This window comes from Ambystoma mexicanum, chromosome 7p (genome assembly GCF_040938575.1).
Source record: "Ambystoma mexicanum isolate Mex_15411 chromosome 7p, UKY_AmexF1_1, whole genome shotgun sequence".
Taxonomy (NCBI): Eukaryota; Metazoa; Chordata; class Amphibia; order Caudata; family Ambystomatidae; genus Ambystoma; species Ambystoma mexicanum.
The window spans coordinates 741946075-741973421 of record NC_090939.1 but is presented as its reverse complement, the minus strand read 5'-3'; the positions used below and the strand labels follow the sequence as shown (position 1 = coordinate 741973421).

The following is a 27347-nucleotide window of genomic DNA, read 5'->3' as shown; positions in this document are numbered from 1 at the left end:
AGTGACACAAGGAGAGGGAGTGGAGAGGAAACCTTCACTTTTCCAAAATGTCCCATAAAAGCTGTCTGGACACACTGTCAAAGGCTGTTATTAGATCTAAACAAACTGCGTAGAGCTTAACCTTAAGTAGCACAGACATGTTTGTATCAAGAGAAACAAGATAAAACATTGATCTATCATGCCCTTGTTTCTCTGAAATCCTGCCTGAAGGTTTGTAATTATGCCATTATCATCCACTCAATTCTGCAAAAATGTCAGGTATTTTACCAAAGATCTTTCCTGAAGAATCAAAGAATGAGATTGGATGATAATTTGACACAACTTCCCTTCTGCCCTTCTCATAAATTGGGACCAACGTAGCCTGTTGCGAGGATCGCGGTACCTTACCCAGCCTCACTACAGCATTACAAATTATGCAAAGTACTGGGGCCCCAAACGTAATTTCATCGTTGTATGGGTCGGAGGGAATACAATCAGGTCCTGCTGCTTTGCCGTTTTTCTGCTTCATAAGTGTCGTAGCAACGTCCATTAGACTAATGCTGAGTACTGGAGCGTTCAGGGCTGGAGTCACTATTTGTTTCCCTAGATGACTTTCTGTAGTTTGATCTTTATACAAGCTTCTAAAATAAGTCCGCCATTCACCTTCCACAATACAGCACAAAGGGTGTTCTTCACTCTGATCCTTTCTGGACACCAACTTCCAGAAGAGGACACTGTCCCACTCTGAAATTGCGGCATGTAATTTACTCCACTGCCAGGCCAAATAATATGTTATTTTTTTAGATTATTCTTTCATATTGCTCTTTATGCAGGGCTAACCGTGTCCTTTTTGCCTTGGTGTCACCTTTTACATGGTCAATTATCCTTTTTTTGCATAGCAGCATTCAACATCATACCCACTGCCTTTACTAATGACTCTCCTCTTTACAGAGCTTTTATTGATCTTATAAAAAAAGGTTCCAATGTTCCCTTTAGGGCCTCAAATGCAAAAAGAATTGCATTATCACTGATGGAATTGTTACAGATAGCCTCTTTACTGCCTTGGATATTGCCATATATATTCGATTTTTGCTTGTCCTTTATTACATTTGCCCAACTAACTGTCCTTCGTGCATGTCCCAGGTGGGTTATTTCTTGGGTCAGGTTGTTATTTACTGATTCCCCTGTCGCCCCTTAAGGAATACTATCAGGCTTAGTGGCCTATGGTCGCTGTCATTCCTACTGATGACTTCAAAGTCATCTATCAAGGCACAGTCTTCCTGTGAAAGGAGGAACAAATCAATCAATGATTGCCCGTTATTGCCCTGGAATGTATATTTACCAGGTTTGTCGTTGCTAAATCTTCCATTACAGGCCCTGAGATTTATTTCCGAGAGGCATTTCACTGTATCCAATGCATAGCAGTGCACTCTCTTTGGGGGATTTAGTTTAACATTCGGTACATCCCAGGACCCAGGCTAAGTCCTGATCGTCCCAAATTCCTTCAAGCGGTTTAATTGGTTCTAGTTGTAGATTAAAATCCCTGGCCACCAGGATAGAGGACTTTCTGCCTGTGCAATTACATCCGCCCCCGCAAGACTGCATAGTGTTTTTACTGGGTCCATGTCCCCATTGGCCTTTTATAAATATTAAATACTAACAGTTCCCTTTCCTCTTTGGTATCAATTCTCAGGCACTGGAGGTCAAGTGTTCCTGTGCTAATTACCCTCATATCCCAATTCAAGGTAGTATCCACCCATATCGAAAGGCCCCCATATGGCCTGCCCTTTAGGCCCTTTTTGGCAGAAATGTTGTATGAATGGAAGGCTTGCAGAGTGGTTAATAACATGGCTCAGGTTTCTTGTAGCAGAATGACATTAAAATGCCTGACAAATTTCAGCCAATCTTGATCCTCAAGGCATTTTGCCAGACCTGCTATACTCCAACAGAGAAAATGCACACCCTTCAAGTTCCCTTCATCACCCCCTATAGTCGGTAGTCAATCTATATCATTCAGATCAGCCATGGCACCCTGCACATGATTTTCCAATCCCCCCTCATCCCACAGGCCCTCTTGCTGCTTTTATAAGCGTGAATTATTTTTTTACCTTCCACTGACCCAATTCCCATTTCGCGAATCCTAGAGAAAAACTGGCCTGCGACCTTGAGACAGACTTTTGAGAAAATCTGCCTATACCTTTCCGAAATCTGTATTCAGTCACGTGCAAATTTATGTTGCTCTTTCATGAGTTTGAACATTCTGCTCATTAAATATTGGATCTGAGAAGAACGAGATTGTTATGAAATATATGATAGAATAAATAAATAAAAGTGCAATGATATTTCATTAATAACCTTTAAGACATGCTAGAACGGCGTATGTTACAGCAGGTACAGCAAGTGTTGTAAAATTCTTCTGTGTACTGTTGGTGACATTTACTGGATACTTTTATGTATTACCCTAGAGAACCAAATGTAAATTGTATAGCTTTTTACCCCAGTCTTCACACATTTTGTACTGTAAAATGCACCATTTTAAAACATTATTTTATAAATGTATGGCGGGGGACCAATTTCCCCTTACATTATATGTTGGCTCAGTCACTATACTCAACCGCTCATGCTCATATCAGGAAATACATAGGCCAGGCCTCTCCACTGAAAATATTCACGAGCCATGACTGACCACACACCTCATCTTTGGGCTTCTCCACATGACAGAACAAGGACCTGTGCAGTCCACAACACAGGCTGATGGCGTGTACCTTATATATTGCTATATAGGGTGGCCATAGATAGCAGCCCTCATTATGAGTTAGCCGGCAACCTTAGTTTACCGTTTCTGCTGACCAATATCCTTGTGATACGAGATATTACAGGTGGCGGCAGAACAGTAACTTCCCATTCCTGCATAGGACTCCACAGGAATGGGAACACTGAAGCACTGGCTGCTGACGGTGCTTCAGTGATTTATCTGCTGGTAGAGGTCTAGAATACCGGCAGACCAGGCCTGCGGTTGTTCACTGCCTGTACCGGCAGACTCGGAGTATGCCAGTCCAGCAAAGGTGCCGTTAACAGCTGTTACCTGCACTTTTTTCCAGACTGCCATACCCGTAATGAGGCCTAGTGTGTCCAAAACTAGACGATTACAAGAACAGTGGAGAGGGCGCCTAGTTCTACAAATATTCACAACAGGCAAATATACCATAAAAGCACTGTAGTAGCTTTGCGCGGAGTAAAATTAGCCTTGATAAATTCACAGACAACAATTACCAAGAGCGCTATATCGAGAAATGCATCACTAAAAGACAATGTCAATGTAATACTGTACAGGAAACCTGAACACAAAACTGGGTGAGAAACAAGATGGTCAATGCAACTCTATGTTTGACTAACAAAGACAGGAAATCATTTTGCAATCAAAATATGTTTTTAATACAAAGTGTTGTCAGTAAAGCACACCAGACTAAGGGGGCATTTGTTTGTTAAGATGTCCTGGGATGTCCCCCTGTATTTAAACCGGGACCCCCAAGGACAGGTCCATTTACATTTGGAATATATGAACTGCTACTTACTCTAGTAACTAACATACATCAGGTCCATAGTCCCCTTTCCTCAATGCATATGGGATTTCAGCCACAACAGCGACTGAACCAGAGCTTTTAGTAACACAAGAATATCTTTTGAAAAGCAAAGCGACAGCACATGTGCAAAACCGCATGCACTTGACCCCACACTAGCTGCCTTTGCCCTTCAGTTCTTATCCATCCACATGGGCAGTGTCTAGCAAAGAATACGTTTATGGGGGGCTGGGCCTTGCCAAGATGGTGTGCTGAACGGATGTGTGCGATGTGAACTCGTCCCTGCAACTTCAGATATATTTTATTTATTTATTTACCCCAGTGGCTTGGGGTGTGAGCAATTCCCTGGGAGGGCGGCCATGAGGCCACCCGGAACACTCGCTGGGGCGCACATCCGGGGCCTCCCTCTCCTGCCCCTGGCCTGGAAAGAGAAGCAGATGCCCTCCCTGCGAGCCCATGTGGCGGACTATCGGGCTGGACCCAGTGAGGGACATGGTGTGCCCCATGCCAGACTTCTGCCTCTGCTGAAGATTCAGCTGGGATCCCTGACCTTGCTGCAATGAGCCCCAGATGAGGCGGACCATAGAGGTCCCCCCTCCCCTGCTGGTAGCACTAGGAGTTGGAGCGTTGCTGCTGCGTGTAGCTCGCTGCTGGGGCAGCAGACACGGGTTCCTGATTGCATCCACATACTCGGCGGGACAACAGATGATAAGAATGACATCTGTGGATTCAAAGGTCATGTGGGGCATATAAAGCTGGGCTTTCTGGAGGACATCTACAAATCCTACAATGCTCTGTCTGGGAAGGGGGTATAGGTTTACCAGGAATTCAGGCTTATAACTGGGCCGCACAGTTGGGAGTAGTGGATAACTGGCTTCACAGGGATGCAGGGCTCCCACACATAGGGGGAGAGATCAGAAGTATGGGCACAATTACACCCCTCCGAGTGTTGTATGGGACGGAAAGAGAGGTGATCGATATGTCATGGTACTTCAGATTTCATCCCCTCTTGTTAGCATCCCTCCGCCGGGTCCACTCTTGCCAACCTTTTCAACGCACTGTTTGTGCACTCTTTTTACCATGCAGGATTCGTTTCCCAATCATCTGTGGTGTCAACGACTTTCGACTGTACAGAGGATTTGACAAGATCCTGGTATGAGTGTGTTGACCACCTTCTGCTTTTTCCTAAGGCCTTCTGGTTACTGTAATTCAACAGTAGGCTAATCGCCTAGCGTTTCTCAAGTGAACACCGACGTGGTGTTTGATTCTGTTATGCTGGCTTTCCACTTTCCTTATTTCAATAGTTCTTTGTTCATTCAAAGTTCAATTAGCTGCTTGCTACTTTAGTTCAAAACAGCTCTCCCCTGGACTCACCGGCTGTGATGAACTGCTTTGCTTTCTTGTCTGTGGAGTCAAGGCGGTACCATTGGGCCATGCGTCTCTCCTTGGCTTAGCTGTCAGCGGAGGAGGCGCCCGGGAAACTTTAACATCTGCTGCAACACAAACTGGCTATTCTTCGCGGTCTTACAATCCCTTCTCTAGAGGCTTCACGGGTCTCTGCTGAAAAGGGCAAGGTCACTTCTCCCCACAATGGCATCTTTCTCCTTTTCTTGAACTGCCGTGCTGAGTTAGCTCTCAGGTCATGCGGTCTGCCTTGCTCGTAGTGTGCTATGGTGCTCCACCTTTTATCCCTGTGGGGAAGGGAAAGGGCCCTCAGGTGTATGTGATTCTGACCCTGACCCTTGTATTGGGACATGTCAGGTAAATGGCTCTGGTGTTAGTCCGTTGCCTTTTGTGTTGTGCAAAAGTGTTCGTGTCAGAAAAGGTTTCGTAATATCCTACGTGGTAGGATGGGGCAAAAATGTTTAAAGAAGAGGGACACCGCATCTCACCCGTTGGTGTCCCACTCTTACTGCCTAGGGATCACCCCCCTCCCCCCACAATCTAGGTGATTCTCCAGCACTTGTATACCCCCAGGAACTGGATCCAAACACGATGCCCATGTCCTGGCCACCTGGATGACAGATCCCGGGGACTAGACAAGGAGACACCTTCAGGTTTCTCACACCATCTACTGCAGAGTGTTTTTAAAATGCAAGCTGAAACAGCTACCAATAAATGTGGTAAGTAACTGCAGCACGGGCAAATGTTTTACTGGTCAAAAGAGTATACTCATGTGTAGGAAAACAATCACATCACATCACATAGTGCCCGTTTCTTGATGTGTGGAAATGCATTCTGAAAACGAAATGTTTGAAATTTGGTGTTTAAACTTTAAATGACGCTTTGTGTTTTAGTCAGCAAATAAATCAAGATACCCTAGTTTTACAGTAAGAATTGTAAAGACACTTTTTGAAACTGCAGTTTCATATGAAGTATCTTATTAAGATATAGACAAATAACCACGAACTGTGTGGAATTTTACAAAGCATTCAAGATGGTATTAGATTTATTTTTTAAAGTCAAAATCCCCAGTTACCCAGTATCAAATAGGTATGTGTAGGGTCATCAATCATGTTCTAATGTTATATCACGCATAAAAGGCAAATGTGACAGAAGCTCTTGGTTCTAGGGTGTGGCACCATTATTAAATATGGATATGTCATATTATGATGTGGCACCATTATTAAATATGGATATGTCATGTGTTGGAATAGGCTATATACAAGTGTCAGAAGTATGGAATATAGATACATCAGTGTAGGCGACTTATTTGATGCAAATAACCTGGTGTGCACCTATACATTCCACAGAGGCCTTAAAGACATTACATCTAGTGAAGTGGTACTTTATTTTTGCTCTTAAATGTACTGTGCTTTTCTCAGAAATATGAAACTGGGTTAGAATGTTTTACTCATCCCGCGCTTGCTCTAAAAGTAAATGGTGGTGTGACTATTACCTTAAGTGTAAACTAAATCGTACAGTAGGGGAGCCTAGTACCTCCTTCTAGTATTTGTTTCCAATATGGCACCTTTTTATGATATATGATATGATATGATATGGCATTTATAACGCGCCTATACACAAGTGTTTCAAGGCACGACGAGGCAAGGGGGGGAACAAAGGGAGGACAGACAACGATCCTACTAGGCCAGGTGTCATTCAGATTGCGCAAGTGTATGGGAAGGGGGGAAAAGGAAAGTGCGCAGGGGGAAGGGAGAGGGGAAAGTGCAGTACATGGGAAAGTGGAATAAATAAGATAAATAAAACAAATAAAACAGCCAGCTAGTGGCAAGAGCAAGGAATTGCAGACATAAGTGCTGGTAGGGGGACTGTAGAAATACAGAAAAATGGTCCCCAGGAGCAGGGGCTGCCAGGGACGCAGTGCAGGTGGGCAATTGACGGGGCCTGGGCCAGAGATCAGAAAGGGTGGCCAGGTAACCAGTGCAATTTCAGTCAGGAATTCAGCACGGGAGGAGAGAAAGCAGAAGCAAAGAGGAAGGTTTTGAGGTGCTTCTGGAAGCGGAGATTGTTCTCCTTGAGTTTCAGGGAGGCAGGTAGGCCAGAGAGGGGCCCCTGCCGAAGAGAGTGATCTGCCACCAACTCGTTGCTTGGAGAAGCGACAGACCCTGAGGGAGTTGGAGGCAGATGAGCGAAGAGCTCAAGAAGGAAGATATTTAGGAAGAGAGAGTTGAAGGTATTGTGGTCCCAGACCCCAGAAGGCCTTGTGTACAATGGAGAGGGTTTTGAACTTAATCCTCGCAGCCACTGGGAGCCAGTGCAGAGATTTTAGTCCTGGAGAGATACAATCCCTGAGCTTGAGGCCAAGGACAAGTCTCGCAGTCCTGTTCTGGATAAGTTGCAGAGGGCGGAGAGTGGAGGCAGGCAGATTTCGATCGAGGCGGTTACAATAGTCCAGCTTAGAGAGGACCAGGGCTCTGGAGACAGAGAGCTTCTGGGGGAAGGAGAGGACAGGAAGAATACTTCTAAGGAGGTGCAGCTGGTAGTGTGACTTCTTAGAGACATCAGAGATGTGAGGGGAGAAGGAGAGTGCAGAGTCGAAGATGACCCCGAGGTTTTTAGCCTGGCAGGTGGGAGTGGGAGGAGGGCCAAGAGAGGCCGGCCAGAGAGCTGCAGGGAAGGAGGGAGTGGGTGTGCTGATGAGTAGAATCTCAGTCTTACTGGCATTAAGGCAGAGGTCGTTGGCGGCACACCATTCCTGGATGGCAGACAGACAGTCAGAGATGAGGGAAAGAGAGGAGGAGGGGGGTGAGGGTAGCATGAAAATGAGCTGGGCATCATCCGCATAGCACTGAAACTTGGGACGGAGAGCAGCGATGAGGTGGGCAAGGAGTGCCAGGTATTGGTTGAACAGCCAGGGCGGGAGGTTGGATCCCTGGGGCACACCACAGGTAGAGAAAAAGATGTCGGAGAGGAAGGACCCAAGTTGGACCTGGGAAGGTCGGTCGGAGAGGAAAGAAGTCAGCCACGCCAGAGCCTGACCAGTGATGCCCAGGTTATCACAGAGACGGTTGAGCAGGATGGCATGGTTGACAGTGTCAAAGGCAGAAGAGAGATCAATCAAGATAAGAACGGACAGGGTGTTAGACTCAAGGTTGGTGAGCAGGTCTTCATGGATGTTCAGGAGAGCAGTTTCCGTGCTTCTGGCAGCTCTGAAGCCAGACTGATGGTCATGAAGACAACCATCAGATTCAGTGGAGATTGAGCTGGGAGATGGCCAGTTTCTCCAGGAGCTTGCCCAGGAAGGGAGTGGAGGAGATTGGGTGATAGTTAGCCGGGCAGGAGGGGTCGGTAGAGGGTTTCTTAAGAAGAGGGTGCACAAGGGAGTGCTTCAGGGTGGAAGGGAAGACTCCAGTGGCGAAGGAGTGATTGCAGAAATCAGCCAAGGCAGGAGCCAGGGAGCCAATATGGACCTTGATAGTTTTGGAGGAACAGGGGTGAACCTGTTTCTACAAGACTTTCATAGATCGGACTTGTCTAGAAACCTCGTCAGGAGAGAAAAGGGGAAAGGCAGAGAAGGAAGGAGGAGGGGTGGCTGCAGAGGGGCCAGAGGAAGAGCAGGGAATAGCGGGAGGGGGGCAAGAGGTGGAGAGTGAGGACAGGATGTCCTGAGTTTTAGAAGTGAAGTGAGAAGCCAGTGCCGTGCAGAGGGCCTGGGAAGGGACAGGAAAGGTAAGGTAGAGACTGCGGCAGGATTGGCCAGTGCCTTGCAGATTTTAAAGAGTTTAGCCGAGTTATTAGATGCCGCAGAGACGCAGGCTTGGATATGAGCTCTCTTCTTGGTGAGGACGGAGAGCCGGTATTGCCTTTGCAGCAGGCAGCAGGCCAGTTTGTCAGAGGATGAACTTGAAACACGCCATTTCCTCTCGGGCACGCTACACTTGCGTTTTAGGATGATGAGGTCAGAGTCATACCAGGAGTTACACATGACTTTGGGCTTATCAAGAGTATCAGAGATAGAAGAGTGGAGCGTGGAGAGGGCTGTGTCAGGGCGAGAGTCAGCCAGGTGGGGAGGAGGGGGTGAGAAGGTGGCCGCGAAAGCCTCAACTGAAACGCGCTTCATGGGTCGGATGACCGAGAAGGTGGGTGGCAGTGACGGAGGTGGCTTTGCCTGCGGGGTAGGGAGGGTGAGGTGGGAGGATAGGAGAAAGTGGTCACTCCAGGAGAGAGGAGTGGAGAGAGGGACAGAGAGGGGAAGGTCTGAAGAGATCAGAGCATCGAGAGTGTGCTCTGCAGAATGAGTCAGGCCAGAGGGGATAATAGTGAGTGAGAGAGAGTCGCAGAGGTTGCAAAGAGTCCAGAGGGGCGACAGGAGGCATCCAGGTGGATGTTGAAGTCTCCAAGAAGGAGGAGTTGAGTGGTTGAGGCCAGGAGTGAGGAGGAGAGGTCATCCCATTCAGAGAGGAAGGAAGAAATCTGACCAGGTGGCCGATAGATAGCCACAGTAAGGGAATGGCTAGGGGAGAGAGAGAGCCTGCAGACGAGGCATTCAAAAGAGGAGTAAGCCTGCGTAGGAGTGACAGAGGCAGGAATCCACTCAGAGCGGTTGGGCCTGGGCGCGGATAGGATCTTGTAGCCATCAGGTAGGCGCGAGTCAAAGCTGGTGACAGAGCTGGCCGTGAACCATGTCTCAGTGAGTCCGAGGACATTGAGGTCAAGTTCTTCAAGAAGGCGGCAGATATGAGAGGAGTGTTTTTGACAGCAGAGCGGGATTTAAGAGTGGCAATGTGGAGAAGGACTTCTGGGGAGGGGTACAGATCAGAGGTACACCCTGTGGTAGTGTAGAAAGCGCCCGAGAGGGAGGGGGAAGGCAAGGTAGTCAATGAAAGGGGAGAGGGGATAGCAGGAGAAGAAAGGAAGTTGATGAGGCACGGAAAGCATCTATGAAAGAGATGAAGATTGGCCTGAGGGCTTTGGACCAAGACGGTCCCATTGGAGTAGACATAAATGATAACCTTAGAAGATAGGAAGGAGGCCAGGAGCGCGTCTCAACGGGTGCCACCATTAATGGGAAAAGAGGAGAAAGAAGAGAGTACAGAGACCATATGAGGGGTCCATAAATCTGGTGAAGGAATGACAAAGAGGATGTCGGTGAGAGATTCCTTGGAGGCGGCAATGATGTAGGTGTCGGCGATAGGGAGGCCTGGGTTGGAGACCAGGATGTCTTTTTTAAACTTCTTCCTACCAGACTTAGTAAGGAGAGCAGGATAGTCAATAGAGAAGCAGTTAGAGAAGATAGGGGAGACAGAGAGCACCATAGAGTAGGTGGGAGAGGAGGTACCATGGGTAGACAGACAAGACAGCGAGAGGCAAGTGAGTAGAGCTATGGGATAAGATGACGGCACTCAGGATGCGAGCGCAGAAACACAGAGGACATTCTAAGACAGGAGAGAAGAAATACCTAAATTTGAAAATCCTAAAGAGGGAGAAAAGGCCTAGGTTTCACACTGCAATTTTAGTGGGGCAGATACAAGCAATTTAAACAATGCAAACAATGCAAATTTTGGTGGGGCAGATAACAGGCAAATTTAAACCAGTGGAAAGGCACCTAACTTTGAGAATCCTAAAAAGGGAGAAAAGGCCTAGGTTTCCCAAAGAATACTTCACTGTGCTCTATTTCAGGGGAGAGGAGGAACTGTGGGGTTGAATTTTGTATTTAATCAACTAAGGTCAACGCTAGGTCCAGTATGAGCAAATTTACATTGACAGAGAATATTGGATGTAATAACACAATTGCATGCACAATCCCTGCAAAATCAAATAAGGACACAACTGAATGGTTACTAATTAGTTCAGGAAAGCCCGAACGCAAAAGTGCGAACGCCTTTCATAGCTGCTGTTTTGCTGCCAGGATATTGTGTTTACAAGCCTTGCAAGTGAATACTACAAGCACACCCCTCGTGCCAACAAGGACTTATTCCTGCTCGTGTTCCTTTAAGGGAGAACCCAAGTGTGAGGACACGCCCACAACACCTGAGAGCCTTGCTACAAAACGCCAGCGCCCAGCCCTTGCGGCGAAAGCCCGAACGCAAAAGGGCGAACGCCTTTCATAGCTGCTGTTTTGCTGCCAGGATATTGTGTTTACAAGCCTTGCAAGTGAATACTACAAGCACACCCCTCGTGCCAACAAGGAATTATTCCTGCTCGTGTTCCTTTAAGGGAGAACCCAAGTGTGAGGACACGCCCACAACACCTGAGAGCCTCGCTACAAAACGCCAGCGCCCAGCCCTTGCGGCGAAAGCCCGAACGCAAAAGGGCGAACGCCTTTCATAGCTGCTGTTTTGCTGTTGTGCGGAGGTGCGGAGCAGGAGACCAACCTTTAACATCCTAATGCCAACATTTGACTGCGACTGACCACGGTAAGAAGCTGTGCTCTATTTAATCATCATATATATTGGCTACGGACTCACGAGAGACTGCGGGAAAAAGGTTTCCTTTGATCTCGCAAGCTCTTATTTACATCATTTATCACTGTGAGCTATTGGTGGTATTACGGAGTGAGCAGAGTGTGTTTGCTGTGTTCGCTGGGGAGCGCTAAGCAACACATTGCGAGCAGTCCACTTCCCGCTCTGATTGCAGAGTAACAGATGGTTTAGTGAAGACCACCGAGTGACGGAGGGCGAAGGAGATCGCCTCAAACTACTGCATGGCAACGCCCACTCCGATCATCTAAAGACACCCAAGTCATTACGATAAGCGGTGAGAGTAAAAATAACACACGAAAGCTGCCTGACATTTGTGTAACAACTGCATTAGCCCACTAGATTCGAAACAATGGCTGCTAAACAACAATTTAGAACTTTGGCAGACAATGCGGGGCTAGAAGAAAAGGATGGGCGCTGCCTTAGAAGCTCACGCCCTAAAAACGATGGAGGTAAAAGCGCCTCCACTGCAGCGAACGGCAGGAACATTTCTATAACAAGCCACAAGTGTAGTGCTGCAATCAGCAGCAAAACAGTACGTACCATCAACCAGTTCAATGTCAATGAGAAATTGGCAGACTTGAATGTTGTCCCACACACTAACTTGGGCCCCTCGTTGTGTCCTCTCCATTTACCTGGAGGATCTGGGGTGCGGGCGAGGACGCTTGTATGCAGCACTCATGTGCCACCCCATAGCAGTGACACCGTTGTGGAGCCCCAGCCGCCGCGACACGTCGCCTCAGCAATCGTCTCGCTCATGCCGGATGGCGGGCGGCGACATAGGGTCCGGGAGCAGAGCTCAGGTGGCTCCCCCTCCGAGGACGGGGGTTCAGTTGTGGGTGCGGCCCTGGCGCAGAATTGTGCAAGCTTGAGTATGCCTGTAGTCGGAGAGAAGTTGGCTCCCGGAATGGAGGAGGCGGAGCAATCCTCAGTGCAAAGTATAACGGCACAGATCCACGCCGCAGCGGAAAGTCTAGAAGAGCTAAACAATTGTATTGTACCTGCTCTATCAGTGACAGATCCAATACCTTTAGAGGGCTCTGCAATGCCTAACTCCAAAAAGAGACTGAGACAAAACAGCGGGCAGGCAACAAGAGTGAGAAAATCCAACAAGAAAAAACATGGCCTCTGCCAAAACAAAAACAGTGGCCAAAAATGATCAGCCTCACAAACAAGAAAAAATGTCAGGTGGACAGCTGCATCAAGTCATGCAGCACAAACCAAACCAACCACAATGCGGATCTTAACTGACTTCTTCAAAACACATTTAACAACAAAAGAAATCTCTGACGATGAAATGCTCGCCGCTGTCAAGGAAAATTTATCATGCTCCAAATACCGTAAAATAGATGACGAAAGATCTGCCAAGCAGAGCTCGATGGCTGTTCTGCAAAAATCCCCCCTGGTGGCCCCGTGTCTGACTCCGGCAAAAGTACTCGTAGTTTCTTCCTCTGTTGAAAAATCTGATATTGTAACCATCGAGGAAATTAGCCCTTGTCCGCTGCAAAGTGAGAGCGCACTAAACTCAGTAGAAAACAATAAAACCACCACCGTCCTCAACAAGGAAAGCTTTAAAAAGGGGCGGCCAAATTCAACGGAAGATGCAATCATCCCAGGCCCAGTCTTAGAGGAAAGCCGGCTGACTGACAGCACTGAAGAACTGAGCTCCTCACAGCAAGATAAACCCTTGCTAGCGCATGACAAACACCACAAGGAAAAATCATGTGCTCAGGAAGTTGTACACAGTGACCTGACGTCCCCAACACAGCGGCGTAAAGTGGAACGAAGTTTTCTGAAACCATCTAACCTCATCAAACCCTTGATCGATGCTCCTCGAGAGGACACAGATAAAGAACAGGCGAAAAAGCTAGATAAAAGGAGAAATTCCACCCAGCAATCTGGCCTTAATCCCATTTACACGCCAAACAGTACATTCAACTTATGTCAAATGCCAACACGAAGATCCAGTGACTTTTATCAGGCCGCAGGAGAAGGCCATGCGTCATACTCTGGGCCGACTATTTCGGAAACTCCATAAAAAAAAAACAGACCTGTTGAGTGTTATGTCTGCCATCACGATTGCCTTAAATCCATTCTGCAAACTTCATGAAACGCTTAACGAGACCACAAAAGATCAACAAACTATGATAGCCACGATCCTGACGAAAGTCACATACCTTGAAGCATTTATTGCAGCAAAAAATGAGCATAATGCACATGATTACAAATTGGATAATTTGGCGAACAGCCTAATTGAAAGAATCATCACAAAATTATCCGTGAAATCAGGATAAGTTAGCTACCAGCGCAGCTACTAGAAATTCAGGTTCACAAACAACCGACATCATTGACTTAACCACAAACCTTACCACAAAATCCACTATAGACCAAAACGCGAAGAACTCGAGAATTGAAGTAGAATCTACAGGCATCACAGTCGCCAATCAAGACACTTCTACGGTGGTACTCGTCGTGGATAAAACAACCACAACTACTAAGACTAGCAGCGAGGCCCCTGAAGCAGCGTACTTTATCTTTGACAAAGCCAATGCAAAGAGTAAAGGACCTCTGCCAACCACGAACAACGTGCCTCCTGAGAACCTTGATCAGAGGACAAAACCGAGTAATAAACAAACGCAAGCTCAGCAAACCAGCACCATATTAACAGCACAACCTCTAACTCTAAAACCACTAAAATTACCCACTTTGACACTAAACAGCCTACACTGGTTTCACCTAAATCAACAGCAGACTTTCTACAAGATGCAAACCTAATGAATATCAGTGTGTATTCGGACAATGACGTAGTGCCTGATCTGCGACTGTATTTAGCTCAACTCACAAGAAGACAGCATCGTGCTCAGATAGTGACATCACATCAGCAGATCAAGAAAACAATAACCAGAGGCAGCCTGAACGAGATTTCGAGACGCTTGAAGAGAAACGAAATAGTCTACTATACAAATGGCTGTAACAAACAAATCAGAAGGTGCCTACGCAGAGTCAAGGAAAACAGCCGGAAACGGAAGAGCAATGTCGAAGCGCCAAAAATACTCAACATCTTATAAGTAAGGGCAAGAAAGAACATGGACGAAGAGACAAGCAACAAAATGCACCAGAAATAAAAACTCACGGGTCTCAAGCAGACTGCTAAAGTCCAAAGAAAAAAACCACGCATGAATTTGGCACACGAGGAGGTAGACACAACACTCAAACAAGGGCCAAAGAAGAAGCGGATTTAAGTGGGAAAAAAGTCCACTACAGATCAAGAACAGACATCTACAAAAGACAAAATGCAAAGCGCATAGAGGCAAAGTGGACAGTACAAATGGCACAAAGAAACAGCAACAAGGAGGAACTCACGCTAAATAGAAGAACAGTGCTGGTGATATTACAGCAGACCCATAAGCTGAAGCACATAAAATCAGACGACCTGCTTATCGTGGAACCATGGCATGACAGGCGTAAAGCTGTAACGCTGATATATATCGCTTCTTCAACCATATATATATGCAAATTCACGATAGCGAGAATGAAATATACAGGCTCGGTTTCAACATTGAAACAATAAGTAGCCAGGGATGTAGTACCAGCAAAGCTCAAAGAACAAGTAGGACTCACGACTCCCACATTTCGCGTACAAATACGCATGACAGACCGAGCAAAACAATCTGGCTCAAAGCCACGATAGGAAGTATGCCGCAAAAGATCAACGAAAAGTCCCATAACCTGACAACAACTCAGAGGACCAACGATTGAACAACACCAAAATTTTGAAGATCGAAAAACACAAGAAGCCAACTCGCAAAAGTGAACAATGCTCAGACAGGGAATCAAATTCAACGATCAAAATCGGTGAAACAAAAAGAAGCATTTTACAAACAGTGCAAAATAACCCCACGGAAAGGTGCATTAGCCCTCCCACGGAAAATAAACAAGGGATCTAGGCTTGGTTACCAAAGGCTCTTGCAACACATCGGAAAAAATAGCAATCCGTCAATAGTGATCTCAGCCCCACAGCAACATCTCAAAAAGAACAACTGCACAACAAAGTGAAATTATGTTCATGGAACACAAGAGGGCATTCGCACCTAACAATTCCAGGTGAAATCAATCTAGACAAATATGACATCATATGTCTACAAGATATCTGGCTAACAAGCCCCCCGACCATAGAGGGATACCAAATAATTTTGGCACCAGCAGAAAAGGGCCTTCTAGGACGGCCAACGTCTGGTCTTTTAATCGCCTGCCGCACAGGTTGCGGCCTCTCCATTGACACTACCTTGATTGCAAATTCATCTCTCTTGGCAGTAACTGTTACATGGAAATAGATGACCAATGCCAAACAAACAGATTACACTATAGTCTTCATCAACGCATACTGGAACCCTGCTGGAATTGGGGAAAACAGATTCATAACAATGTGTGAACAGGTAATTGACGACGCTCTGACTAATCTGTTAGCGTCCTCCCTACTGATATGCGGAGATTTAAATGTAGTCTGCAACCCTCAAAAAAGCTCTGGACACAAAAAACAGTCTTCAGCAGCAGAACAGCGAGGCAAGGCCTGGCTAGACCTGATGCATTCGCGTGAATTGTACAACCTCGACAGCGCGTTCCATCAACCTAACAGAATACCCACTTGGGAACGTGCGGATTCGAGTGGAACAATCGATTACATCTTTGTCTCCAAACCACTGCTAAGCATTACCACCTTCTTCAATGTACGCCGTACCTTAGCCAGTGACCACAATCCCTTGGAGGCCAGCTGGTCAATTCAACCTGTTAAGACCATTGGAGTAGCCTTGGGCACTGAGAACAACGCCAGAGGCACTTGACTCAAACTAAGTACAGTTGCAATCAACGAGCTAACACAAAGATACAAAGACAAAGTACAGCCAACAGAAACTACATTAGTTGATTACCAGCCTTTGTTAAAGGCACATACGCATATAAGGTACGAAGACCACCAGTGCCACTAAAAAACACTCATATAACAGCGATTTAGTGGCCAGAAGACAAGAGTTTAGAAGAGCCATAAGGATCGCAAGCAAAATCCAACCAACTGTTGACGGCCTTGTGACACAAAGAAACCTAAAGTCTGAGTACAAAGCCTGGGTGCGTTCACATCGACACAACCTCTACCAGCTAGGTGCAGAAAACATCACCAAAGCACTAATAACGAACAATGCAAGAGATTTCTGGTCCTTACTAAAAACAGCTGAACACTCAGTGGAAAATACAATAACTAGCAACATCTCACAATCCACCTGGGAAGCACACTTTGCAGAAGTGTTTAAATCTGTTATAGCAACATATGTAGGGGAGGATCAGGAGGACCAGCTTCACCCAGTAAAGTGGATCAACTTAGCAGACAAAGAAGAAATCTCAGAAATCATCAAAAAGATTAAAAACTCACGAGCGCCCGGCCCGGACGGGATCACCAACTTCGAGTTTAAAGCTCATCCCATCGAATGGGCTAATTTTATCCGCAAAATCTTTCAACGCTGTGTAGTGTCAAGTTCGGTGCCTCAATCATGGACCACAGCGACCATAATTCCCATCTATAAAAAAGGAGACATAAAGGACCCTGCGAACTTTCGTCCTATAGCTTTGCTCGACTGCATTGGCAAAGTCTTCGGATCACTTCTGTTAAAGAAATTTCAATCCTGGGCGGCATCAGCCAAATGCAATGATCAGCTACAATCAGGCTTTAAAAAAAACGCTGGAACAGCAGGTAACATCTTAGCGTTCAGCATTTTAAAAAGCAGAGCATTACAACTCAACCAACGGCTATTTGTCGTATTTATTGACTTTACGCAAGCGTTTGACCGCATTGAAAGATCCCACCTCTGGAAGAAATTAAGAGGGTGGAATTGTCCTGAAGACATACTAGCGCCTATCCAAGCTTTGCATCATAACACCTCAATGAGAGTTTGTCTAAGCCGCGATGGTGAGCTGTCCAACAAAATTCCAACTACCCGAGGAGTCAAGCAGGGATGCCCTTTAGCATCAGCCTTGTTCCTAGCCTACATAGGCGACTTACAAGTGCACACAACTACTACGCACGCTTTTCCTCCAAAAATCAGAAATACGATAACAGAACAACTTCTTTACGCGGATGATCTCACCCTATTCGACCAAACACCAATAGGCCTCCAACGTCAACTCAATAGTCTACAAGAGTAGGCAAGAAAAAACTTCCTGGAAATTAACAAGAGCAAAACAAAGGTACTGATAATACAGAGCAAGAAAAAGAAAACTCAAAAACTTAAATGGTCCCTTGGAGGCTCAAAAATTGAGACGGTTCAGTCCTTCAAATACCTGGGAGTACATCTTGACAGTACAAAAGGCGAACTATATATGCAAGCCACGTTGTTCATTAAGTTCAAGAAACTAGCTGCACAAGCCAAAACAATCGATCGCAAGTTTGGAAAATTCTCCTTACAACCAACCATTAATTTTTACAAAATGAAGATGGTGCCTGCGATGACATACGGCGCCGAGGCCATGCCGACCATCCCTAAAAACATCTGGCCCAAATTGGAAGCGTCCTTTTGGAAAGCAGTGCTGAATCTGCCAAGTTCAACTTCAGGTGTAGCGATAAGATGTGAGTTGAGCCTACAGTCTATGCAATGCACGGTCAACTGCAACGCTTTACTGCTCTACAGAAAATGTAGAATGGTAGACGGTAATGAGCTGTATAACATGATAAAACGTGAGATGGACACAGGCAACTCTGAATTGCTCACAACATGGCAAAAAGAAAACATCCAGCTCCTAGACACCATTGCTGCCAATGAAGATGATCTCATCTTCAATCCTTGTAGAATTGTGCGTAAACTGAAGGAAGCAGACTGGGCGAAGACGACTGAAACAGCCGCCACTTTAAGACTCACCTCCCATCTGCCAGGTAACACAAAGAAATTAAATGAGTTACAAAGCTTCTTAAAGAGATTTCCGAACAAACAGGCACGAAATCTAATCCTAAGAGCGCGGTTAAATCTCTTGCCAACTAATGAAATCCTGCATATAAGAGGTCTATCTGCAACAGCAAATTGTCGTTTTTGCCAAAACACCATGCCTCCAACGCAAGAAACCATTTGTCATCTCCTGACGAGCTGCCCGGCGACATGCACTATAAGAAAAATGTATTTTGCGCTCGAATTACATGATGACTTACTGATGGAAGAGCAAACCTGGTGGTGTAGGCTTATTGGGGGTGACAGAACGAGCTGGCAAATAATCACAGCAAAAATATTAGAGTTCATTGTGAATGATCTATTCAAAGTCAATAACGATGCAACAAGCTGACTATGGCCGAAGCAAAACGACAAGCCCAGATGATACGAACGAATCTTCAGATGTTAAGATAAGGACATTAAATGCAATGTGACAGATATATTGTAAACATCCTATTTTGATTAAACAATAAAAAAATGTTTTTAAAAAAATTATTTCAGAATCAACAAAAATGTATTGTCACATTTAAAATGGAGCATGAGTTCAGTACCATGGTATTCATATGTATCAAGTAACAAGGATATAATTTATAGAGCTGGTTAAGGGGAACTATGCTGTAAATGAATAATGTAAGCAGTGGGAAAGCTTAACATATCTCCATTGTATGCCAGGTTAATTTAGAAGTCATGATCATCCTCACAAACAGTGTATATTCTTTCCAAGATGTATTAGTTTAAGGATCCATTAGATGAGTCATCAAATTAGCAGAAGCTTAACTCTCTTACTATCTGGTTGATCACAAGGTTCTGTGTAAGCACCTTTCTACAGCTGTACATTTCTCAACAGAATGGATTCATTGTTTCTAAACAATAGATCCATGATTGTCTTCTCTGCATCGGCCGCCGCTGACCCCACCCTATATCCTGTGGAGTCGATCAAGGATCATGTATATCACCCACCATGTATAATGCGTTCATCAAACCATTGTTTCAGGATCTAGACCATCTGGGTGTCACCTACACAAATTATGAAGATGACACCCAGATCCTCATACCTCTGACTGACGATTATGATAAAGACCTGGCTCATATAAATAAAATGAACCTCATCATTCAGGCCTGGATGGTTACACACGGTCTTTGCCTGAATGATGAGAAGACCGAGCTACTCCTCTTAGCCACTCCTATCAACATTAAAAAAAACGAGTAATCAATTTGATGGAAACAATATAAAGGTTGCCAAAGAAGTAAAAACATTGTGTTTCTACCTAGACTCCTCCCTGAATATTCGCAAACAGGTTAGTGCAACAGCCTTGGCAACTGTATATACCTGTAGGCTCACACAAGCCTGTAAACCTTTTCTAGCCGTAAAAAGCTGCATCACCCTGGCTAGAGCTCTGATACTATCCAAAAGTGACTACGTGCCAGCAAACAGACTTCCAAGAAACTCCAGATCTTACAGAATAATGTGCTTAGGACTGCCCGAGCATACCTCGTAGACAACATATTTCTGCAGCTAGACGCAACAGCTGGCTCAGCATCAAAAAGACAATACAACTTAAAACAGCTTCCTTGACTTACAAATGACTCAACAATGCCGCCCATCAATACCTTACCGATAAATTCACCAAAATCCATCATGCCCGACCGACCAAGTCATCCAATTCTAGCTGCCTACAAGTGCCCAGGTATAAACTTAAAAAAGCAGACGGCAGCAGCTTCCCAGTTTTGCCTGCTCAACTCTGGAACTCCCTACCTACTACACTAAGAACCGACCAATCCTTCCACAAATTTAGGAAAGACATGAAAAGTTGGTTAATCTCCAATGATGCACCCTACTAGTCCTAAACTGCCTTCACTAAATCTGCTCTATGTATAGTAATTCTGTATAATTTATATATTTCCTGTATCCTTCTAAAGTATATTCTGCCTTGCCCGAGTAACTGTATTTGCCTAGTGTAGCAATAATGCATAATGTTTTTCAATGTACCCTTGTATTTTTGTACTGTCCACTTTATAATCATTCAGTGTAACTAAGAAACTGCATATTCATGTAATGAGCCCAGATAACCTTGGTTTTGGTGCGCACTATAAATAAACAAACATACAAACAAACAAACTACAAACAGCAAGAAGTTCAAGAGTCAAGCAAAGAGAGAGGTAATGAATATAGAGTAGCAGAGTATTCTCTACTTATGTGAGGAAGTATTATTGGCCCGCTTTGTTAATAAAAAGGATATGGTTTGCTAACACTTGTGTCATTTTCTATTCTATTAAGAGGAATAAAGTAACGTTTGGCCACATGATTTTCAAAGGCTTGATGAAATGGAGCTGCATGAGGTAGCTAGAATCAGGCAAGGGGGGAGTAGTCTAATTCCCCAAGAAACATTCTGCTGCACGGGGTTCTTCTTTGATAAGGTTGCAGGAGTTTGGGACGGAACTACAATTGAGCATATAGAAGGCAAAATAGTAGCACTTGCTGCAGAGACTGGTTTGTGATTTGCAGGTCACAGTTTTGAATCCCGGCATGGCCAACTCACCAGTTCATGCTCACCCTCTCGGGAGGATAGCCCAGGGGCAACGTGCTTGCTTTGGAAGCAAAGCGACACGGACTAACACAGGTTCGATCCCCGGGTCCGCGCTTAGAAACCTATGGGTATTTAGGGTGTTATAAACAACCTATCATATCATGCGACTGAGGTCGATAAATGAGTAATAACTTTGGTTTGATAATAGTCATATTTGCAGCCTTGCTTTGTCCAAATAAAAATGGTTACATATTTGTATAAATATGATAGAGAATCTATGTACATGTCAAAGGCTGAATACCAAGTACATACAAACAATGCATGTCTTCTTTCAGCTGGTAAATCTATTAGGGTGAAATACTGTGGAAAAACATGGATGTGATTTAGGCTCAGAAATAAAAGGCAAACAGACTAGAATCAAATTATAGCAACCTAATATAAATAGATATCATCTTCGAATGCTATGCTTGCATTAGGTCACACTCATAAGACAGCATTTATTTCTGCTATGTACGTCGAATGTATCAAATGTAAAGAAAAACGTGGGTAGGGTTATTCACGTTTGTGGAATGGAACCTTATAAAGCACTTTTGGGCAGGTTCTTAGTTACTGTGACTGTCTGCTGCTTGATTTACCTACTGTATGCATAAGAAAATTAGCAGTCAAACAAAAGATGTTGCCCAGCTTCCAGAAGGATGTCTGGACAGTTAGTTACCTTGATTCTATTAGATTTGGTTTATTAGTCCTAAAGAAATCAAAGGGAATTCATGTATATACAACAGGGATTTGAATCTAAAAATAATTTGCCTTAATATCATTTCTCCATGTGTAGGAGATCCAACCACAGGATTTTATAAAGTACCTTTGTGAAGAGGTAGCAGTTCTCAACCGGCTTCAGTGTTCTTACGCACATGTTGCATGAGGGTGTTGTGCTCATTTATATTTGAAAAAATGCTAAACAACTTTGTCGAAACTCACCAAGGATCAAAGGTAGTTTGTCTTTTGGAGTGGGAAGTCAGGGTGGTGCTGTCCGCTGGTAGTTGAGGTCCTCTGCTTGATGCACTGCTTTCATGGAATGTTCCTTCTGGGCGTGGTGAAGGGACTGAAAGTAATTTTACAAAGAAATAACATTAATACACTGAATGCTTGTTTCCCCCTCCCCCAGGATGCAGCCAAAGAAATGATGAAGAAAGAAAATCGGCACAACAAATATCAATGCACTGTATGCTTGGGTTCCCCTAATTTCCCAACTCTTTTAAATCAAATGGGACGTGAAGAAACACTTTGTTCTCAATTCATATTAAAAGGAAAACAATATGTACTGAACCGATAAATATTCTGGTAGCAGAATAATGGCAGATATTTGGAGTATTTGCTATAGGTGTCAAGACAAGTGCTGTATTTCTTTACTCAATCATTAACATTGGTGGTTCTTGGCACAATTTAATTCCTGGTTCAACAAGTATGCCACCCGCCTCTGAACATAGCACTGTGAGCCTATTCTGTTTAATATTTATATGTGAGTCAACCAGTCAAGCTTATAAAGTATTCCCCCCTTCCCTCCTTTCCCTACTAAAACGTTGTCTTTGCATCATTAGTATTTTTCAATATCCGAGCCCTGAGAATACAACCTACGGGCTACAAAGACTGCTGCTGCTGACTGGGAAAGCCTGCATATGAAGGATAAAAATACTAGCAGTCTTGGTTGTAGCTCACTAGAAAGACATCAACGCCCAACATAAGAGGATAACAGTGGCAAAGAATGACCCCAGTTAATGTAAGAACTGGTCTAGGCAACGCTGCAAATTGAGCTTCGCTTTTAAAGTGATACTTACATTTGCTATCACAGTGATCTGACGCCCACTGAACAAAGCTAACCAATTAGTTTCTATAATATTTTAGGAAGGGACTCTTGTGTAAATCTTCTTGGTCAGTAGCTGCCTTAGGAGGTATTTGGCACAGAGCAGAGATGTGAGGGTGCAGATCTTGTCTCAATGACCATTGTACCACTAACACATCATGGTGTAACAATAACGCACACATCTTCTTAAAATGTGCCGCTTTTGGTGCATTAGATGTATAAAGTAGAAGTGAATGCAGTCTTACAGGTACGATAGAAACAGATCGTAAAAGTCCAGGAACAGTGCAATTATGTTAAATTTGCAATTAGAAATGCTGAAGCAAGCAAACAAAAGTTGCAATTGGATCTCAATTGTGTTCAGAAATATAGCTTTAATTGGGGCAGGGAATATTTATGATGGTGGTGACATCTTCGCTCCTCAATAAACCAGGTTTCAGTCAATTAGAGTGATCATGCTCAACGTTTCTTTCCTCACTTCCTTATTCGCTATAGTTAGCTTTTAAGTCAAATATTTAGAACTCAGCAAGAAAAGCAGGTATAATGGCCTAAAAACGTGCTAAACCACCACATTACACGTTTAAGTAAGAAATTTGCTTTCTGGGTGGTGGGCAAGGGTGGAAAACCATCTTGGTAATTTTTGCCACATAGGAGAAATATCCATTGGTTCCCTATCAAGGATAGGATCACATTTAAAATCCTCACACTCAGCCACAAATGCATCTCGAACAAGGCACCCGCCTACCTTTGCAACCTGATCAGCAAAGCCCAGTCTACCAGACCCACCCGCAACCTGATCCTCATACCGCCATACAGAAGGCAGAAAGCGGGAGGATGAAGCTTTCCAGTGATTCCACCAAGGCTGTGGAACGCTCTTCCCATTCAACTTAGAAATGACACTTCACTCTGGTCATTCAGGAAAAACTTAAAAACCCTACTATTTAAAACTGACCTAGCACTACAGACACCTTTGCCTCTCAGCCTCCAATCCCCGTGCTGAGACTATGGCCCTCATTACAACACCGGCGCTAAACCATGGCGCTATTAGCACCATGGTTGGTGCCGGTATTGTAACAAGTCCGCCATGGTGAAATGGGGAAGTACCACCCCATTCCAAGGTTGGCGGGGCGGTACTTCCCCAATTCACCATGGCCCTTCCCCATTCCCATTTTCGCCCCATAGGGCATAATGGGAATGGGGAAGGCGGTAAGTACGGTACCACAAATTGCGGTACCGTACTTACCTCGAAAGTCCCTTTGCGGGTCCCTACTTTAACGGCTGGTCTAAACCAGCTGTTAAGTTCGGGTCCCGCAAAGGGACCTCGTAATTAGGCACTAAGGGGTTTACAGCGCCATTAAGCCCTTAGCGCCAGGGTCGTAATGACCCCCTAGGACAAATATCAAGCGTACCGAGACTCTGCAACTCTAGCTGCCCCTTGCCTGTATTTCTGAATGTGCAGCGGATATGTATTCTCACTGTGTAAATGTATTGCAACTGTATTGTTTATGAAAAAAATGTAACCATGATCTTAAGTCTTAGCGCCTAGTTGCCTGTGGGCTTTGTGCGCTCTACAAATGTTCAAATAAATAAATAGATTCCATTTCTTTGTTGATGGCGTGTGAAATGTCAGGGGTGCATCCGGGTGCTCATTTGGAAAGCCCCATGGACCTTCTCCCCTACCTCTCTTAGGAGCCTCAGAGAAAAGTGCTGAGATACGGTTAGGGGAAAAAGGTGCACCAGAACCCAACACTGAGCTGAAAGATAAAATATACTAAATAAATCAGTTGCTGTGGGTGTAGCAATAACAATCTAAAGAGATGCAATATGTCTATCGATACCAGAGTAGGGATGAAGGAATGAAGGAAACCCATAAGGAAGGTGTGTGTAGGTTTCTGTACAGTGCAGAGCAGATGAGGGATGCTTGTTGTAATCTGAAGACCTGACAACACAAGAACAGTAGTAGACCAGATGATACAATGGTGACAGTGAAAAGTCTCAACAGGCGATAAGGGTGAACGAAGTCCACAACCCAACGGAGATTATGTCCAGAAAGAAGACCACAAAGGGAAATCCAGCTGAAACAAAGTGCAGAGGGAGAGTTCAGGAGGTGTTGAGCTAAGCACAAGGCAGGAGGCTGAATGGACATGAAGAAGTAGTGAGGGTGGAAGTAGCATTGGATGAATGGCAAGGAATGCGTTACAGAGGCCAAAGGAGGGATACAAAGGTCCTAACAAGAAGACATTTGAAATCATTATCTGATTTAATCAGAAATGAGATGAGAGCTGTCTGGGTTGGAAAGGAGGGAGCGGTAGCTAAAGAAAGGATGCAGCAAAAGAAACACAAGGGCAGCCTGTGTCCGAAAAAGCAGAGGTAAAAGGATCCGGAGATCATAACAGCAACACCACGGGCATACAGTCGGTGAGGAGTAATGCTGAGTGTTTTTCTGGGTTCAGGCAGCCCGATAAAGAGTATACTCAGAGGAAGCTAGGGAAATTTGGAGATGTAGTCTGGATGGAGACCCCTGGCCGTGTCTCATTGTCATTTAGGGTGCTGGGAAAGCCAGCGAGCCATGCAGTCCAAACACCACTTGGTGGCTAAATGCAGCACTCCAAAAACAAGGTACGCGAGGGGTATTACAGGTAAAAGCATTTCAGTTGTAAGTTTCAAATTAATTGGCGGATGCATTTTACTTACATAAATCAAGGCGTTTAATAATACTCAAGGAAAATAGACTTGCGTTAATACAGTTCTGGGAAAGCACTCGTATGTGACCAAACGCATGTCAAAACCCTCAATAGGGAACAAGCTAACAGATCTTTTCTAGGGGCTCATCACCAGTCACTGCAAACGAGATGTTTACCTTGCCACATTGTTTTCTGTTCTCTTGATTTTCAGTGTTCAATCTCTTTATTCCTTTACTATTTTGTACCTCTTCCTGCTATATTTCTGACCATAATGAAAAGGAGGTGGAGACAATATTATATATACTCTATTTTGTATATGTTGGGAATGTCTGCTTCCCCCTTCCACTACAAACTAGACAACATTTTATTTAAAATGTTATTATCTTAATCGGTTTGGACTGAACGCACGCAAGCCTTTGTGTTTAATCTCATCTTTAACGTCTGCATGGAAATCGCTACTGCCAAAGTCAGTAATTAAAGTTAAAAAGCAGTTTAAGTGGCTGTCTTGTTACTTGTAGACGGACCCTAGAGTGGGAGCTGCGTAAACTCACACCAGAGTGCAAGAGGCTATAAAGCAGCATCTACAAATGTCTCTCACCTCCATTTTCTCCCAGGAAACTTTTTTCCCTTCAGTTTCTTACGCTTGACATCCATGCAGATGATGACAGCGCAGGTCCTTTGACAAAGCTGCCAGACCACGAGCAGCTGGAGAGGGCGTCCACCATGCCTCTTCGCTCTCCCTTCTTAGCACTCCCAGGGGTGGGCTGACAGAAACAAACTCGTGCTACAACCGAGGCCTTCGCCAGGCCACCGCAGTCCCTGAGGAGGCTACCACAGGGCGGCAGCCCCGGAGGGCTCCAAATCCTCGCACTTCTCCTTCCCTCTTCGGCTGATAATTTCTTTTCTTTCAAATGTAGTGACCAGTTTCACTTTTCCCTTGTTGCCAGGAGTGAAGGGCTCTCGCAGGCGGTGGTCAAAGTTCAGTGCACAAAGTCCAGTGTCCTGACACAGTGGCATTTTGGAAATGAGTTGGTGGATCTGGCGGCGGGTGAGTGTATGAGGAGGGGAGCGGTTGATGTGAGGTTGCCTTTGAGTGTGGATGAGGTGAAGGCTGTGATGGTGAGACGGGTCCTGGATGAGTGGCAGGAGAGGTGGGTGAGTGGGGTGAAGGGCAGGTGGATGTTCGGTGTTCGTGGGAAAGTGTCGGTGAAGGTGGATGCAGGGAGTTCAGAATGGAGGAGGGGGGAGGAGGTGATGCTGAATCGGTTGTGGATAAGTCATGTGGGGCTGAATGACTGTCTATTTCGAATAGGGAAGCGTGAATCAAGGGTCTGTGCGGTGTGTGGGGTGCCTGAAACAGTGGGACATTTTTTGATTAGGTGTGAAAGACATGTTGCAGAGAGAGAATTGATGAGGGTTCGGTTGACTGCGTTGGGTGTGGCTGAGCTGAGTGGGAGGACTATACTGGGAGGTGATGGGAAGAGAGGCAGGAGGAGGAGTAGTGTGATGTTGGATTTTGTGAGGCAGACTGGGAGGTGGGAGGAGTTGTGAGCTTAAATGGAGCCAAATAATAATTAGTGGGTACGGTGCACATCATCCTATAGGATGGGGAAGCGCCTGCGTGGGTCCGCCCACGCCTCCGATAATTAAGAAGAAGAAGGAGTCCCCCCTGTGGTAAGACTGTTCCTTTGTAAACCATCTTACAGCTACATTTGAGTGTCATGTAACATACAAAATGGCGGCTGTTTGTATACATAATACTTTTTCCTCACAGAGTATGTTTCACACAAAATAAAACCGGCACAGTTAATACACCCTAGGGAACACTTTACACTGTAAAACATTTCATACTCACTTAAACAATGTGAA

At 45.0% G+C, this 27347-nt stretch overlaps 1 protein-coding gene across 11 annotated transcripts in view; it reads right to left on the bottom strand.

Moving 5' to 3' along the window:
• CDKL5 (cyclin dependent kinase like 5) overlaps positions 1-27347 on the bottom strand; it is a 2489742-nt gene that overhangs the window by 75258 nt on the left and 2387137 nt on the right. For all 11 annotated transcript variants that reach the window (XM_069636841.1, XM_069636839.1, XM_069636845.1 and 8 more), the window contains one exon: positions 21915-22038. In XM_069636841.1, coding sequence (XP_069492942.1) covers positions 21915-22038 — 124 coding nt within the window. The remainder of the gene's footprint in view (positions 1-21914; positions 22039-27347) is intronic.